At 35.7% G+C, this 19,360-nt stretch overlaps 1 protein-coding gene across 26 annotated transcripts in view; it reads right to left on the bottom strand.

The window, feature by feature from the left end:
* MAP2 (microtubule associated protein 2) overlaps positions 1-19,360 on the bottom strand; it is a 284,797-nt gene that overhangs the window by 45,700 nt on the left and 219,737 nt on the right. For 19 of the 26 annotated variants that reach the window (XM_043577693.1, XM_043577690.1, XM_043577691.1 and 16 more), the window contains 2 exons: positions 8,008-8,121; positions 5,570-5,647 (listed from right to left, as the gene is read on the bottom strand). In XM_043577693.1, coding sequence (XP_043433628.1) covers positions 5,570-5,647; positions 8,008-8,121 — 192 coding nt within the window. The remainder of the gene's footprint in view (positions 1-5,569; positions 5,648-8,007; positions 8,122-19,360) is intronic. The other 7 variants (XM_043577670.1, XM_043577696.1, XM_043577680.1 and 4 more) reach the window with 1 other exon arrangement.

Raw genomic sequence — 19,360 nt, 5'->3', positions numbered from 1 at the left:
CTGGTATATTTCGTGAGCTTTAAGGATGATGACAGCAAACAATATTCAGCTTCTGATGTGGTATGCACACTACATCTCAGGCCTACATGACAGGTTACTGAACTTGCTAATCACTATTTGTTTACTTATAGAGAGAAATAAGTTTTAAATTTCATAACTTTCAATAATAAGAATGATTAAGATTTACTGAAAGTCTGTGTATCTATCTGTATAATTTTTATTTCTATCAAAACTTAAGCAGATGGATTAGAGCATTTATTTGAAAATGCACTGTATTTTTAGGGCAGTAACTAATTTTCAGCAACAAAGTCCTGCCAACTGGAAATAAATCTGAAATCATAAGGATACTAAAATAACATTTTATAGAGGGAATGCTTTTAATCTTTTGAGCACATTATTTACTGATTGTTCTATGTTATATTTTTTGGGGCTGGGTGCTCAGAACTTTCTCAGCCATGATGCTTATTATATCAGGGGGTAGCAGAAGACTAAAATTACATTTGATATTCTTAGTTCAACTCGGCACGATTTCTCAGCTGAGCAGATAATTGACTGAGATAATTGGCCTACAACACTGGCTGAATCATAAGCCCCGGGCTTGTCACATGTCCTAGCCATTCATATTTCCTCCAGGACTCCTTAAGGCTCTAAACACCTCATGTACGCAAGTTACTTCTAAAACTTCCAATATGCTCAATAGATTGCATGGACTATCAATAAGTGAAAATGGCATATTTGTCTCTCTGCTTTTCAACATTTTCTGGGGAGTAGGGGTTAACTATAATGTAAAATGAAAGAATTTAAAGCTGAGAGCTGATAGTTTAAAGGCAATACTCCTTGAATACATTAGCCTTTTGAAGATTTTGATCTCCTCTTTCTTGTTGCCATTGCTTGTTTTCGAAAGTGCCAAAATGTGAAAACAGTACAGAGTCTTGCTTCAGATCTGTAACATTTCACAGAAACAGTATTTTCTATTCTGAAAACTTTGACTCTAAACAGATAACAACAAAAACAGCAAAAAACTTTAAGGACTGCAGTGAAAAGGAGTTTCTCTGTAGTATTTGTATGGCCAGGCAACTCCAAAAAGAATGAATGTCTGGCAAAGTCCGGTCTTGGTACTATTAGCTGTAGGTGCTCCAAGTCTCTGTTTCGGACCTATGAGCCTCCAGTCCATCTACAAGTTGCAGAGATGTGCTAGGGAAGTTATACTAAGAGGACCATGGCTAGCTAAGACCAACCAGTGTGCTTGGTTCCAACAATAATGATAAAAGAAATAGATCTTATTTGCTACGGAATCGTAAATGGCAGGTGTTCTTGGTTCACACCCAGTGGAGGTGGGGTACATACTAATTATAAGTAAACGAATTATTTATTTTGGCATGGTTTCAAAAAAAAAAAAAAAAAAGGAAATTGGTCCAGGAGCTTAAACAAAAAAAACCCTCATTGGAAGATCACTTCCATTTCTTAGACCTACATTAAGAACCAAGAGAAGAATGGCTTTAGGGACACAGTGGACTATGACTGCAGGGACTGAGATTTGGATTGCAATCCTGAATTACTAGACATGACATCCAGGGGCAAAAAGTGGAAGTGAATATATCTATCTCTGTGGACTACTGGGAGGATTAAATGAGGAGATATCTGAGAAAATGCCAAGTGTGATGCTGGACTCCATGTATGTTAAGCATCTTTGTCTTCGATATACTCAACTTGTCATGTACCTGTGCTTTCCATTCATTTGATACACCAAGGCCAGACTTGAGAGATTTATAAAAAGTAAATTCATCTCATAAGTTAGTTTTGTCATTTATGGTCAGGATTGAATGTTTCCTTTTACTAAAAGTACACCTGTTTTGGGAGAGGGACTCTGCTTTCACCATGAAATATTCTATTTTATTTGATAATGTGATATTTCAAAGGATATGGTTACCTGATGAATCTTGGACTTTTACATAGTTCTGTTGCATAATGATAATATTCAGAAATGAAGCTTACCTGATTTCAGTGGAGGAGTACATCTCCCTGATTTGTTTTCGTACAATTTTTTTTTTAAAGCATTGGAAACTCTATATTGAGTTAAAGTAAGATTTGCCACATAAAACCCAGCCTTGGTCTGTCTGTACCCTTTGGTACAAATGAGTAGTCACTTTGTAATAGACACGGAGTCTCTTGGGGTATCAGTGACTTCGTGATTTTGCCTGTCCTGGCATCGCGGCTTCTGTCCCACCACCTGGGGCAATTGGCTCTACTTACATTGTTCTCCACTATGTCTAAGCCCTTTCCATTCTGCAAGCTTTTGCTTCCCAGAGTGAGTTGGAAGGAAAAATACTTTCAGATTAGCAACGATAACTTTACGACATCACTGACACAGGAAAACACCACCCTAGGATTCTGGAGCAAACCTAAGAGGGCAGAAAGTTTCCTGGTTCTATTTTCAGATGATTCCATTGTTCTTGCACAGGCTTCCAAATTCTAACAGTTCAGTCCAAATGACAACTATTATGGTTAGGCCAAAAAGAAAAAGGAGATTAATCTGAAAACATGACAACTAATGCAGTATTAATTGATTCACTGTACCTGAGTTTCCTTTTAAGTGTGCTACTGATTTATTTTTGCCATCATAATCCCTTTGTTTCCCCAAATAAGCACACATTCTGAGAATTATTATTACATCAATTATAATAAATGAATATTCATAACTTACAGTAATTAACATCTTAAATTATTTTTGGTGGAAGCGTTCATGCTTCCCCTTTGGGAAAGAACAGATTTAAAAACTTTTGATAACATAAAAATAATCACATCCTCAAAAACATTGAATTACTCAATTTAATCTAACAGCTCTCTTACATTTGTATAAATGAATTGGCAGTCACATGCCTTTAAAGTTTCCTTGAGGGTGTGTTGAGGTAGGTAAAAAAAAAAAAATCTTGCAGATGAAAAACCCACATACTCCTTTTCCACCCAACCTGCTATGAGCTATACATTAATAGAATTTTTCCCAGGTCTTTGCAAACCAATTGGTTTGAAAAACTGAAGAGTTGAATCCTGTCTTGTAACTTTTCACTATTTATTTTCTGATAAACAAAACCTAAAAAAAAATTATACATGCTTTCAGGGTGGCCTAAAATCAGACAGGGCAAGTAGAATTACCTAGACCCATACCTTTCACATATATAAGAATATTACTTGATCTTTTAAATTAATGAGGTAGAGTTTATAAAGGACATATATTTTTTTCATAGAAGTAAAAAATGGTTATCTTTTGAAATGCAAATCATTAGGCCTTCATATAGTTTAATGCTTTCTTTCGAAAAAATAAAAAGTAATAATTCAATAAAAATACAAGTTTGGTTTGAAAAATGTTAAGGATAAAATATCTTGGATCATCTTCAATAGGAAGTATATTGAAAATTTCCCCAAATATACTCAAAACAACTTGGGGAAAGCAATCTCGAAATATAAGGAAATAGTTACTCTGGAAAGTGTATCAAAATATGAAAACGATTCTATGACTTATTTATATTTTCATTATATGCACGATAGCACCAATCAGAAAGCAGATTGGGTGAATTCCCAGGCGGATAGATGGATCCTACTACCCTTTCCGCTCCAACTCCCATATAAGAGTAAGAAGAGTAAATTACTAGCTTTCCAGCCAATTTTGGAGTGAACATCATACCCAAGTAACCATCTTGAGTTAAGAAGATTCTCTGATACTTGAAAGGCTTTAAGTAGAGGCTCAGAAACATTTTCAATGGCCTGAGGGAAGTACAGCTGTCATGGAAAGTTCTCCAGCGCATCCCCAGTGAAATCCAGGCTCATGAACCAAGTTGGCTACTGCTGACTCTTAAACTCCTTCAGTACTCAACCCCTTTCTCACTACCCAGTAGCCATGCGAAGTCTTTAGTTGCTAGAACACTTCATGTTCTTGTCCACCTGAGTTCCGCTGCATGTCCTGGTCTCTCCACCCCAAATGCCCTTTTCCCTGCATCTTTGCTTGACCAACTCTTCCTCATGCTTTTGAGTTCAGGTCCTTAACTGTCTTCTCACCATCCAATAAAACAAGATTTCCCTTGTTCTATCTTAAAGCTCTATTCTTTTCCTTCCTAGTGCTAATCCAACTTGAAATTATTTGTAAGCTTATTTATTGGATTGCTGTTCTCCACCAGACTCTGTGCTCCTTACAAGCAGGGATCACGTCTGTTTTGCCCACTAGTGTATACTTAGAATTTAAAGAGTGCTGGGAACACTGTAGGTGCTCTGCAAATATGTGTCAATGAATGGATGAAAATGAGGACAAAAAAATCTTTCAAATCTATAAAGGAAAAGATCAAATCACATTTTCAGGAAATTGACTAATAATCCCGATTATATCCACTAATTATAGTCCCCCAATTTTCTTTTATTCTTTAGAATAATTTAGCTCAGTTAATGCTATTTCAGGCAGTAAATTAGAAAAAAGGCCTCAATTTAAGAAAGAAAAACCTCATTAAAAGAAGTTTAGGTTTATAAATCTGTGATGATAAATAAATTATGTTTATTGATAGTTTACAGTTCTGTAACTTGGAAAATCTGTATTGAGGAACTCAAAGAATATTTTAAATGAACCTAATTATAAATTATTAAAAAAATGACTCTTTTGTGACATTGTTCAATTTTTAACCCAGTAAAATAATTGCTAAAAGGGACAACAAATGGAAAATAAATAAAACAGTAAGTGAATAAAATGGAATGGCTTTAAAATTCTGATTTTGCTATATGAAAACTAAATTATATTGAAACAAAACTTTAGCTATCGCTCTTCTCTGTCTTTGCCTGTAACTCAAACAATACACAAAAGTTAACTGATCTAAGTTAGAAAACCAGTAATAGTTTGCTTTTCAGTAGTGCCTCTCAGCTCAGATTCTGAATGAATATTCTTCAAAGGCATCCCTCTGTTTTATTGGAACTGAAAAGCTGACATAGCATTTTATGTTGAATAAAAGCATAAATATATTCATAGACAATAACAGGTCTCAGCAGGAAAGAAGCCATGATCTCAGCTTCCAGTTCACTGCTCTCAATATCAAATTCATTCATTGACTTCTTCATTTATTCATTAATATTTATTGAGAGTTTGCTATGGGCCAGGCCCTAGGGAAGTCCTTGGCAGCACAATAGTGAGCAAAACAGAGACAATTTCAGGTAACACTTCCTTATAATTTCACCAATAAATTTATTTTTGTTCAGTCACTTATAAGATAGGATTGTATCTTCTCTGTCAAAACATTTTACATTAATTAAGTGAACTGGTTCTCTGTAGCTATTTGAGCAATTTAAATAGAGTTACCTTCTCCTGCATCAAGGTGATTTTTCCTTTTTTTATTTACCATATTCCTCTACTTCTGATTTTGTATAGATAAATGATTATACATTTATGTAGAGTCTTTGTTTCTTCTTGACTGTTTGAAACAGACAGCTCTCAGCTGGGTCATGTACTAACCTATGCTGAAGTCCACTGCTTATGGATTGATGTCCATTAACACTTTACCAGAAGACAAACCTCAAAAAGTCCAATAGGCCTTACCTTCCTCCACTGTGACAGTCTGTTCTGAGGCTGGTGACGGAGGTGGAGAAGGAGGCAGATTAGGTGTCTCTTCAGCTGCTAAAGAGCAAACAGTGGAAAAACGAGATACAGCAATTAATCCTGCTAGGTCAGTAGATGGGTAACAGCTCTGCCATCTCTAAAAAGGCCACTCCACGAAATTTAGGAAAAGATTCAATAGTAAGTTGCGCTTGACTTATTTTTTGTCCCATTACCTGATTCACATATTTTAAAGAACCTAAAAAGAAAGAAAAGCATTTAATATTTTAAAAAATTCATTTTGTCTTCCCTCTAAAGAATGGATTACTGATGCCTGCTAAAGTTCTATCATTAATCCCATTAATTTGTGTCTGCTTGTTTGATTAATATAATATTTTATTCTGGCCCTAATCTACTGTATTCAAATGCACAGGCAAGCACTGTAGTTTGGATTTAGCTTGGCTGACTGAAAAAAAATTAGAACTCTATATTGTTTAAATTTTTGATCTGGAAACATATGTAACCTTCGTCATTCACAGTATTATAGGTGATGTATTTTTTTTTCAACAACATTTTGTCCACTGAGTCTAATGTCAAACACTGAGTCTAATGTCAAAATGCATCTTCTGTTATGTATTCTCAGAAAAGAAAAATGAAGCTATCAGAGCCTGAGGCAACCTTCAGATGGAAACCATGCACTAGTGGGAGCTGAGTAATCTTCTGGCCTGGGCATTATACATAGAGAGCCAAAGAGAAAGGTTCTAAAAGATGTTAACACCACAGTTAACTCTACTTCTTTTCAAGACTCTTGCCTTCTTTATGACTACTCCTATGAAGGTGAGAAATTGCAAAAGGAAATGTTTATCATCAAGGCCAGAAGGAAAATCTATCTTAAAGAGCATCTGTTTTCCCCTCTCCTAAATCAGTTACTAGTTGGAGCTTTGGGGTCACAGGCGACTTCTTAACCCCTTGACCCATAGGTTTCTATATAACACATTTTCAGGTTTCGATTTTTATTTTAATTAATTAATTAGTTAATTAATTTTTAAATGTTTGTTTGAGACAGAGCGCAAGTAGGGGAGGGGCAGAGAGACAGGGAGACACAGAATCTGAAGCAGGCTCCAGGCTCCAAGCTGTCAGCACAGAGCCCGACGCGGGGCTCGAACTCATGAACCGTGAGATTGTGACCTGAGCTGAAGTTGGACACTTAACCGACTCAGCCACCCAGGCTCCCCTCAAGTTTCAAATTTAAAAAAAATGGGTGGGGGTCTTCTATTTAAGGAATAGAAGTGAACCACAAGCAGAAGGTCAATGCTTTGAATAATATACTTTCCCTCCTGTTTTAAGAGAAAAATAAACCTTTATAATCAAAGAATATTCTACTACAAATAATGAGTATTGATTATTCTGGGAGAGCAGAATTTTAATTGCTTAATTTTTTGAGTTGCTCAAATTGCTTAAAGGGGTACTGACCAGAAAATCAAATATTAAGGGTACATGAGGCATGCGTTGGATATGTACTATTTTTTAGGCTTTAAAATTGTAACTTTCTGTGGATTAGTTATATGTACCTGTGAAATAGACATATGTTGAACCTAAGAGTTTTCTTTTTTGTGTCTTTGCATGTATATACACCTACATCTATCTATCTATCTATCTATCTATCTATCTATCTATCTATCTACCTATCTACCATGTATCTATCATTTATCTATCTCTCTTCTATTTATCTGCCTATCTGCCTATCTACCATGTATCTATCATCTATCTATCTATCTATCTATCTATCTATCTATCTATCTATCTGCCATCTATTTAGAGAAGAGTCAGCAAGCCTTTGGCTGAGAGTGTTTTCTTTGGCAAACACCATTACATTACTTGTTTGGCTCTGGAGGGCATCTGACTTGTGACCAAGGGAGAGAGCAATGCTATCTAGTGCCCTTAGATGAACCAAGTGAAGACCATACTGGGATACAAAGTCACTCATGATTCTAACAAAGCCCTGACTATAGGTTTTCTATAGCTGGTTCAGGGAGACTGAAATAAGACTAGACAATCATTCGTCAAAATCCATAAAGGGAAATAATCATTTCTAATTAAAGTTTTAACACATTTTCTATACAAGTGGGTGTCGTGACATCAATATGCATTGGCTTTATTTTTATAGTAAGTATCTCCAGTGGTCTAGAAATGAAAATTTAAAAACGATTTAGGGGCAAAGTCTAACTATAAGCTTATTACTCTAAAGACTGTCCAAATACCACAAATGAGCCTGGGAAGAAAGTGAAAACAGGTGCCAGTGCCTCCCAACAGAGGTGTTTGATGAATGTTATATGTAAGGATGAAGTATGAAGTAGGGCCTTCCTTTGAACATGAAGACTTGGTCCTGTGATCAGGGCACAGCAGGCATAGCCCCTGACCGAGGGTTCTTTCCCATTTACCTAAAGGCAGAGCGGCAGGCTGGACTTTATGTTCAGCTTCTTTCTCTTGTTCACCTTTCAGGACTGCTACAGCCTCAGCCGTGACTACTTGAACGATCCTTGCAGACACCTCCTCTGTAATACACAGTAACAAAAGAAAAGAAAGTGATGAGACGTCCAAAACAGGCAGCAAAGGGGAAAAGTAAGGAAACAATATGGCTGATTAAGATTTTATTTTCTATCCCCCCCCCAAAATAAGTACGATAGAATTTATTAAATTGTAGATAAAACACAAATACATATATTGTAATCAGAAAAAGAAAAAAGAATAAAGAGAAAAAAAGGGTTTGGCATTCTGGGAGCTATGCAAAATGAACACAGAATAAAAAAAATAATTAATTTGGATGGCAATTTGTTTTTAAAAGCTGTTCATGCAAACAGAAACAAAGTTTTTGTACCAAGTAACACAAATTCAGAGAAGAGAAGATTCATCTTGGGCTTAGTATAAAATGTTTTGTGGTTTTCCCGAAAACTTTCTTTGCAATAGTGTCTACGCTGATTTGAAGAAATACCATGATTTAAAACCTAAAAATGAGGCCTCAAAATGTGAATTTGTGATCAAACAGCATTATTCAGGATCAGTGTAAACAATACTGATTAAGAAAATCCTGGGAAGATAAAATTTGAATGAAACACATGGAAATGATATATCAGATGGTCTCTTTCTAAAGAGCTACTACTTTTTTAGACAGCAGAAGTTTTAAAGATTTTTAAGGCCATATGATATATACTCACCTCGTCAGGACAATAGTTTCATTCAACAAGATGGGGTTAAGGGGGGTTCATCACTAAAATAACCAGTTTGTGAGATGCCAGATAACTAGTTTTTGGGCTGAAGTGGGACCTCCTGGAGCATATCCCAGTGCTAATTTTATATAACCAAGTCAGATAAATATTCAAGAAACAATGTTCTGTATATCATCAACTAAAAATGAAAGAAGTAGCAAATAATCCCATGCACCGCCCTTACAGAAACAAGTTGTTCTACACAAGGAGGGTGGGGCAGTGGGATTTGTTCTCGTTATGTTAGCTTTCAGAATAAATCCTTACTTTGACTTTTCTATGATCAGAATTTGCACATTTACAAGCAGGTTGATAGAGGGCAGTGGGAATCCTATTTTTTCCTGGTTCATTTAGATTTAGTCTTCTCTGGAAAGCTTTCCTTACCCCACCCGGGATGATAGAGTATAGTGCTTGAAACCCAGCTTTTGGGGTGAGCAATCCACTCGCATAGGATTTATCTGAATTTTAAAAGCTAGATCACCTTATTGAGTATAGTTGCCATCACATGTCTAACTTCCTGATTTTTAAATAGCCACTTGACACTATAGCCTACATACAGTCTTGATGCACTGTAGAAACACCCTTATCTAGACCGGGTAGCAGTCACAGGAATAGAAGCAGCTTTTTAAAAATACGGTGCTATGTGCCAAGCACTCTGCTAAAGTGTTTGCCCTCATTACTTCAATGAATGATTTACTATTGTTACTTCTATGTTTCAGATGAGGAAACAGACGACTAACAGGCCAGAGAATTAGACATTCTCACTACAAATATCATACTTAGAAAACCAACTTTCAAATAATTGGGATCTTGTAAAATGCCTCAGGTACTATAACTAAACTAAATGTGATGTAATATTTCTTTTATTCTTGAAATATAATTTTAGGAAGCTGGAGACCTCATTCAAACTTTAAGTATTCAAAGAGCAAGTACTGACAGACTACTTAAAAGTATTTCTGAAAAAGTTTTAATTTCTAAACAAGGCTCCAGCAAATTTGTCTCATATATTTATGTACTCAGTACTTTTCATAAAACATTTTTTTTACACGACACATTTTGCACTCTCAATTTAGCTTAAACTAAGAAGGATCTTCTCTTAATATTGCAAAAAATGTAAAGAATAATTATGATTTCAAACTAATAAGATACAGCTCATTCTTGTAAGGTGGTTTTATCCTATGCAATTTAATTCACAGCACCACAGCTGTACAGCTAAAAGGGCTTGAAGAGTAGATTGTATCTATATTCTCTCATTTTGTAGATGAGGAAATATAGGCTAGGCATGGTTATGAGATTTGCTCAAGTTCACACAGTCAATGGAGGCAAACTGAAATTAGAACCCAGATTCCCTGACTATTATGCTGTTCTTTGTCTCAAGCAGAAAAACAGCAGAAGGAATAATGAGAAAATAACCATAAACTTCCCTAACAGTCATGTGAGAATGCCCAGTGGAAATACATAAATTCTTCTAAAGGTATTAACTAAGGTAACATTCACTCTCAGACCTGCTCCTCTACCTAAAGTACAAAACTGCTATTCCTGAATGTATTCTGAGACTATGAAACAAGTAACTGACCACAACTGAGCAATAACTATGTATCCGCACATCTATGTATGTATGCATGTATGTATCCATCTATCTGTCCTCTCTATCAGCCATCTACCTGCCTACCTATATATCTTGTAGATAAAGTTGAATAGTGTAATAGATAACTTACCTCACTTCCATATAATCATTTTCAATAAAATTCAGACATTTAAAATCAATAAAGTGATTTTCAGTTCTTCTAGAACCTCAGTGTTTCATAGGAAATTCAGTGTAATGGAGAGGTGGAGCAAACACAGAGGAAACTGGGACATATATGAAACCCATGTATCTTATGGATCATTTCTGCATTACCCTGGTGGCATTTACACCAGTATAGTATCTCCTATGGCACTTAGTACATCTTGCATGGAATTGTGCTGGTACACATGCCTTATCTCCCTTGCTTTGTAGAGTTTCCCAAGTCAAAGACTCTCTCTCTCTTTTTTTTTTATTTTTTATTTTTTTTTAACATTTATTTATTTTTTTTTGAGACAGAGAGAGACAGAGCATGAACGGGGGAGGGTCAGAGAGAGAGAGGGAGACACAGAATCTGAAACAGGCTCCAGGCTCTGAGCTGTCGGCACAGAGCCTGACGCGGGGCTCGAACTCACGAACCGTGAGATCATGACCTGAGCCGAAGTCGGATGCTCAACTGACTGAGCCACCCAGGAGCCCCAAAGACTCTCTCTTTATCACTGTTGCAGTCCTTGAAGCTCCTCTCATTGATGTTTACTCAGACTGGATGTCTAACAAAGTTTTTGAAAGTATGAAAAGTTAACATGAAAGGTTTTGTTCATGCTATTTACACAAGCTTAGAAATAATCCATGCTCGTTATTATATTTACTAACTTAAACCTCCCCAAATTAATTATTTACTGAGTTCTTGTTTAAGTTTTGATGTATTTCAAAACAGTATTTCTTAAATAAGCGTTCCAGATTCTTGTGTAACTACTGATGAATTTTCCAGAGTCTGCAAACACTTAACATGAATACAATTTCTTAATTTGGAAAAATAATCCAATAAAAATAATAAAAAGTATCTATTGGTTTGTGTGAACAAATTATAACTGAGCAATGCCACATTATTTGTCTTTTTGTTTGGAATTGCATTTAGAATAATTGTGACACCACAGACAATTAGTTTACCTGTTGTGGGCTAATGAGAAGAGAACAGGGGTGAGTGAACACTCTACAATAAAAAATGCATTCACAGAAGACGTAGGCCAAATAACATCATGGTACACTATACAACAGACTTTCAAAATATTCTAGAGACAAGGAAAGGAAAAATAGGATCATTACTTTTCTCCAGTTAGTGTGGACATGTCCAACCTAAATAAAAATGCACTGTTATCACCCATTACCCCATTTCTTGTGAGCAATAGTTTAGTTTCAGTAAAGCAATAGTTTATTTTACATAATAAGTAGTGGAACATTTGAATTTTGTTGGCTTTGTTGTTTCAGATAAAATTGATTTATAAATGTGTTTGAGTTTCACAGTTGAATAAGAGCTTATGAATAAGGTAATTTTACATTTGTATATATTTAAGCAAAATGTGTAAGAAAATAATTTAACTCAATTGTGGGAGAATTAATTATCTATTTTTCCTTAAAAGAACTTAACTGACTTTAAGAAATGCTATTTTAGAATAAGCAAACAGGCTGTGTGGGAGCCAAGATAATGACATACTATCTTCATTTTTTTTGAAAGCGTAATATTGCTAAAACTTTTCAAACAGGAAATATCACATTGTCTCATATTATTTTCCCAGTGCAATAAAACATGAGCATAGGATTATCCTGAGGGTTTCAATTGGTCCAGTCACTTTAAAATCTTCCTCTAAGCAAGGGCTGCTGTCAGTGCAGGGAGGTAGCTTCCTCCCCCCAAAGACAGATGGCCTTTTCCCAACAGAAACCTAATCAGCAGATCTCTGGGTGAGTTTTACCCTTAAAGCCTGGCTCCTGGGACAGGAGAAAATTCACTCAAGGTTTGAGGAAAGTTCAGAGAAAATTAACGGTAAACATGCCAAACAAACACAGGAGACAAAGGAAGAGAGTCACAAAATCAGACCTACAAAGATAAAAATATAAGTTATGATGTGTGTATGATGTATCTATATAGCTATCTAATCTATAATCTATATCTATATATAATTTACTCATTCATTCTACAAATATCTATTAAATGACTCTATCCACTTGTCCATCCATCAAACCATCCATCTATCCAACAGATCTTTCTATCTGGGAGATCATTCCCTTTTATATTGTAGATTAAAGGAAGTCACATGGACTTTAATTCTGAGAAATGTGGGCACAAACTCTAGCATTGCTACTTTCTAGTTATTACATACTAAGAAATTTACTTGGAATGGAGTGCCTGGGTGGGTCAGTTGGTTAAGTGTCCAACTTCAGCTCAGGTCATGATCTTGTGGTTCATGAGATCAAGCCCCGCATCAGGCTCTGTGCTGACAGCTTGGAGCCTGGAGCCTGCTTCAGATTCTGTGTCTCTGTCTCTCTCTGCCCCTACCCACCTCACATTTTCTCTCTCTCTTAAAAAAAAAAGAAAAACACACAAAAAAATTTAAAAAATATGAAATTTACTCGGACTAATTGGGTTTCAATCCCTCATCCATGAAATGGAAATACTAATAGCACTTGTCTCACAAGTTGCTGTGCAGACTCAATTGCATAATTATAGAACAGGCCTGGAACATCAAGGAACTTGAGACTTCCAAGGAGTTCTTCACCAAGTTGTCTTTATTTCCCCCAGTCATACATTCTTCTGGGTCTTCTGGTATTTCTGCTTCAAAGGAAGAGCAACTAAAGGTCCAGACCAACTAGCCTATTACTATTATGAACATCAGATAATACAGTTAATCTGCAATCATCTATGATGATTTCAGGGACAGTGTTTTTTGGTTTTGCTTTGGCTTTCCTAGACAAAGCTAGAGGGAAGTAAAAACTTTCTTTGTTATTTATTTTCTGGCTTCATAGCCATTTTTCTGGCTGCAGAGGTCCTGGGCTATGACCTGCTCTAGATTTCTGCTAGCGTCCCAACTTAGGACCATCTTCTGGACAGCACTCCAAGAGGCCTGATAACCCTTGTCTTCTCCTGAGAACTATTAGCAACATGAAAAAATCTTTTTTCAGGTAAGAGCTACATTTTATTTTTTCATTGCTTATTTTTTCTACTTCTTTATTCCCTATCCTACTTTCTACTCTATTTTTTGGTTTTTTTTTTCTTTGGCACATTATATGTATAAAACTATAAATAGGACTTAGTTGTTCATAAAATTAAAGATGAATCTAGATTACACATAAACTGGAAAATTATTATACATAACTGAAAGGTAACATTGATCTTCACAGCTGAAAACGTTATACTTCTTAGCATAAGCAGAAATTATTAAGGACTCAGTTACCTTTCTTTTGAACATCTAAAGTTTTCTGGTAGTGGATATTTTTTAGTTTATGTTAAAAATTGCTTTAGTTAAGGAGTGTATATAATTTGTATTTTATTTTCACTCTTGTTAATGTCAGGTTCTCAATGTAAATAACTAATGGTAGTTTTTTCATTGAAGTGAGAACCAGTATTTGAATATTATTTTTCAATAGTGTCATTACAGTTAGTGAGATAGTTTCTGTAAGTATTACAAAAATATTTCATGACATGGTTCTAAGTCATATCATATCTAAATAAAATGAATGACAACTGGGATCTAATTTGGTAGGTAATGCGACCCTAAATCAGTTTGAAGGAAAACATTAAAATCAACTTATTTAAAACACATTTGTCTATTAAAATGATAGGCTGATACAAAATAAGGGTTAAAGATACAACCCATGTGACAGAGCCATGGGTGATAACAGATCATCACTATATAGATAAATACCTTTAAGTAAAAAGTGAAGTCTGTCCTAAAAACTTATTCTGGGCAATGGAGATGGGGCCAGTATTCAAAAAACACTATCAAGGAAGCCCTTGGTAGATAAAATGAATTCTGGAAAGAAAGAATATTTTTTGTTGGTATTGGGGAAATAAACTGGTAGAAATACATATAGGAGGTAAATAGGGATAAGACACTAATTAAGACATGCTTGCATCTACAGAAACCTACCTGATAATCCTCAAGAGATACCATGCTAAGCTACTTATATTTCACCTAAATAATGAATAAACATCATATTGTGATACAAATTTATAAGTTGCTACCCCAGGCACTTTTATTTCTCATCAACAGATTGAATCCACACAATAATACATTTTCTCGATAGGAAAACTGGCAAAATAATGGATAAAGGTAACTTACGGTCCCATTTAGACAACACTTTGAATTATATTGGTGTAGTTCAAATATTTTAGAGTAGTAGATTGTGGTGTCAGAAAATTCTGCCTCTATCTCTTACTAGCTACAAGTGAGTGACAATCTCTCTAACCTTCAGATTCCCTATCTGTAAAGTGGGAATTAAACTGGTGTTCACCTTTTGGTGTGTTGTGGCAATTAAATGCAATGATATATATATCAGTTGCTCATTTAAATTCTGTATCACTGGTTTAATCACTCTTGCTGTCTTACGGTCATCGAAGTCTATAATCATCATTTGACAAGATATAAAGATACGAAAGTTTTTGCCACATACAGAGATAATTCTGTCATTTTCCCCCATGAGTACCTCCTTGCCTAAATGCTGAACCACTGCCTAACACACAATATGTCAGGTGCCTGCCATTAAACTAAAATGATAAACTAAATTTTACTCTACCTATAGTATTATTCAGTAGTATGCAATACTATTCAGCATGTATAGCTGTTATAACCTTCTGGCTTATTCCAAGTGCTGATTCATGCTATACCGTTGCTATGTTCTTCTGGTATTTTATCACGTCAAATTTTTAACACAGTCCCAAGGCCCTGTTTTTTGGCACATATTTCTAGTTTAGTTATTTTGTTATGTTAATCTATTGATATTGCTTGGCTGATTCATAACAAAAGCAATGGAGTTAAAACTTTCTCAGTGGTCCTGGAAACTTCAACTTGCCTCTGAGCAACATGACATTGTTGGTAGACACAGAAGTTTGATTTTGAACATGTACTCTTTGAGTTTTCATCAGGACCAGCTGTGATTACTTGAACATGCAAAGGCTCACCAATTAGACTGTGGACAAAAAATCCAAAACAAGTTGGCATATGCTTGAGAACATATTTTTGTTGATTTCTTTCAGGTTGTTAAGGGAGAAGTAAGAGACACTAACAATAAATTCAACCATATGGAATATAAAAGCCAGTAAATGTTTCTGCTTTTAAGAATAATGGACATAATAATGCCGTGTTAAAAGAAATGACAAGTAAGCCTACCGTACACTTGTGAAAGAAGGAAAACAAAACAATTTTAGATAGAATGCTCCTGACAAGGAAAGGTTTTTCTCAGTAGGGTACAGAATGGTTGCCTAGGAAACGGGTGCTAATTGCTGCTGCTGATGGAAGCTAGTCAACAAGGAAAGCACTGTGTAGTTGGAAGCACTGTGCTAGACAAATACCCTTGATAAATTCATAAAAACAGGGAAAGAAGAAAAGTTCCTTGCTTAATTTGGAGAGCCAAATGGTTCCTCTGAAACTATTTCCTGCAATCAACTGGTGAAGAAGGAAATTAAAAGAGCAGATTGTTGGTTTTTGTTTGTTTGTTTCCTTGGCACCTCAGCATTAATTAAAGAAGCCAGCACTGGCATATCCTTCCTTAGTCAGACTCTGATCTCAAAGGGTCACCCTTGCCAATGTTGCAGCTGTAGGTCTTTGCATACCTTTCTTCCAAAGATTTCTTCTAAAGACTTACTGATTAAAACAAAGATCAATTTAGTTTATGGGGGAGAAATGCATTTGAGGTAAATTAAGTCTTGAGACATTATTAATAACATTAATAACATTTCTGCATTAAGTCCAATAAGACATCATTAGTAACATTAATGGGAAGATAAAATATCAATAAAACTAAGAGACCTTAAATAAATTCACACTTAGAGTAACTGTGGGATAAACAAAATTTAAACGTTTGTGTAGAAATGCAGTAGTGTGTGTGTGTGTGTGTGTGTGTGTGTGCCAGCACTCATATACATAAAAGTCTCTCCATGTTTTTAAAGTTCCACTTGTACTTGGGTACCTCAAAGACTTTGACCACCTAGAGTGAGGCTAGGATTTGGGTGAATCAATGTTCCTAAAGTTCCAAAAATTTTTTTTAAATGTTTATTTTTGAGAGTGCGCGCGCGAGAGACAGAGTGTGAGTGGGGAAGGCACATAGAGAGAGAGGGAGACATAGAATCTGAAGCAGGCTCCAGGCTCTGAGCTGTCAGCACAGAGCCCGACATGGGGCTCGAAGTCACAAACTGTGAGATCATGACCTGAGCCAAAGTCAGACGCTCAACCGACTGAGCCACCCAGGTACCCCTAGGTTCCTATAGTTTCAAAACTTAGGAATGCTTCAGACAGAGGATATGACGGAAAAATGGAAAAGTATTCCAGGTTCCAAAAAAAGTCATTGGAGTAAACTTTCGAAATGTAAGTTGTCTATATACCAGGAATAGTTTTTACTAGTTACTTCTATAAACTTAGTTATTTCTTCTAGGAGAAAGTGTTTGTTATGATAAAATGGCAGAAATCACCTTTTGTTCACTGCTTCTATCTCCTCCCCATCATAGTATAACTTACATGCTTTGTATGTAAGGCCTTTGGAGGCCTTGTGACCTAGAAGCATATGGAATTTAGGAACTGTGTGATAGGAAAATCACTTTGTTCACAGCACATCGTAGGGTACAATCAGCACATAGAGAGACCAACATGATTTTTATGTAATTATAGTTTGCTTAAGCCTCCAGTCCCACCATGTTTCTAAGAATGAATGTGCAAATAGCAGCATATACATCAACCTTATGTGCTTTCTTCTTATCAAGTCTCTCATGAACTATAAATGTTTTAAGTGATTCTCCATCTTCTATAACTGCCTGTTTTATTTTTGCCATTATAGCTATATAAAATATCATCCACAAATATTCTCTTTACACAAGCCCTAAAACCACTTGGCAGATTTCAAGTCACTAATAAGTGTATATGGTAATTCTTCATAAATTTCAAATTATAAATGAATATACATATACCAGAGAACCGTAATTCAATAATCTGTGGGGAAAGGTACAATAGAATTAATTACATTATGAAATTCTGGAAACTAAAATGCCATGAAAATAAAACAAAAAGAAAAATAAGAAGATAGAGTTTTGAGCTAACCCTCTATTATTCATTAATAATTTTTGTTAAATAAAAGCTCAGCCACAACACAAGATAAGTGTGGCACATTCTCTGGAAAAGTTCCAAACAAGTAAAATTAATAATAAAGACTTTTTTCTTTTTTTAATTTTTTTTAACGTTTATTTATTTTTGAGACAGAGAGGGACAGAGCATGAACGGGGGAGGGGCAGAGAGAGGGGGAGACACAGAACCGGAAGTAGGCTCCAGGCTCTAAGCCATCAGCCCAGAGCCCGACTCGGGGCTCAAACTTACGGTCTGTGAGATCGTGACGTGAGCTGAAGTGGGACACTTAACCAACTGAGCCACCCAGACGCCCCTAAAGACTTTTTTCTAGGACCTGTAAGTAGCAAAATCAAGAGACTTTGCAAGATCCTTTAAGTAAGAAAATAAGTGTCAAGTCCAAAGTTATATTTGTAATTTGGTCACATTATGATAGGAAAGAGGAAAGACTTCAATAGAATTTTTAATTTCTTCATGACAAAAATTATTCTAGAATAAAGATGACTACTTTTGTATTCTGGATTGATTAATGCATCCCATAGAAAATGTTATTAAATGGGGGTGCCTGGGTGGCTTGGTCGGTTAAGCGTCCGACTTCGGCTCAGGTCATGATCTCACGGTCGGTGGGTTCGAGCCCCGCGTCGGGTTCTGTGCTGACGGCTCAGAGCCTGGAGCCTGTTTCAGATCTGTGTCTCCCTCTCTCTGTGACCCTCCCCCGTTCATGCTCTGTCTCTCTCTGTCTCAAAAATAAATAAACGTTAAAAAAAAATTAAAAAAAAGAAAAGAAAATGTTATTAAATGAATTTCTCTCCATCCACAGATTCAAAAGTTTCATTATGTATAACAAACAAGAACAAGTAATAGTAACTTCAAAGTTTTCTTCAGAAATTTGCAAATAACATACACATTCTACTTTAGAAAATACCTCTTAGAGATCTGTTGAAATAAAATTTTACATTGATGATTTTGCTTCAGTGTTATTTACCATGTCAATCTCTATCTCTTCTCTGTGTATTGGTATCATTGTTACAAAGTATACTTCTAGAAATACTTGCAAATTTTGGGTGCCATCTATATCATGCTTAAATCAGCCAAAGACACTGAAGCTTTATATCAGAACGTAAACAACATCTAGAAAGCATAAAGCTGTAACTGATTATGGTAACAGTTCTGGTTGTTCTATTGTAGAAGCCCAGCAGAAAGAGAAAAATAGATTGATTTTGATGGAGTGGCAGAATTGAAAAAAAAAAAAAAGTAAGGACCAGATGTTATCTAGGTGGGTAGGCTGACATCAAGCAAGGGATTTGCTGGGGGTTGAGGGGGGGGATCCTGACCACATGAGGTAGCTTCAGATGCATACAGACAATCTGAAGAAAATGAAGAAATCGAGATTCAGGTACCAAAGCCAAAGGTGTTCAAGGTAAGTTTTATTTTCTTCATAATTTTGCTTAGGGCAGGCCCCAGGTAGGCAGATGCTACCGTAACTATAAGCTGTACTATGTTTAAAAACAGAGAGTTTCATTTGGCATGAAAACCACAATCCCATGTAAGGGATAGATGGGGTTACTTCATGCTAAGGTAAATCAGATTTCATAAACCTTCATTTCATTTCATGGCAGTAAAATCCAATTTACTATAAAAA

Source organism: Prionailurus bengalensis, chromosome C1, assembly GCF_016509475.1.
Source record: "Prionailurus bengalensis isolate Pbe53 chromosome C1, Fcat_Pben_1.1_paternal_pri, whole genome shotgun sequence".
NCBI lineage: Eukaryota > Metazoa > Chordata > Mammalia > Carnivora > Felidae > Prionailurus > Prionailurus bengalensis.
This window is presented reverse-complemented; position numbering and strand designations above follow the sequence as displayed.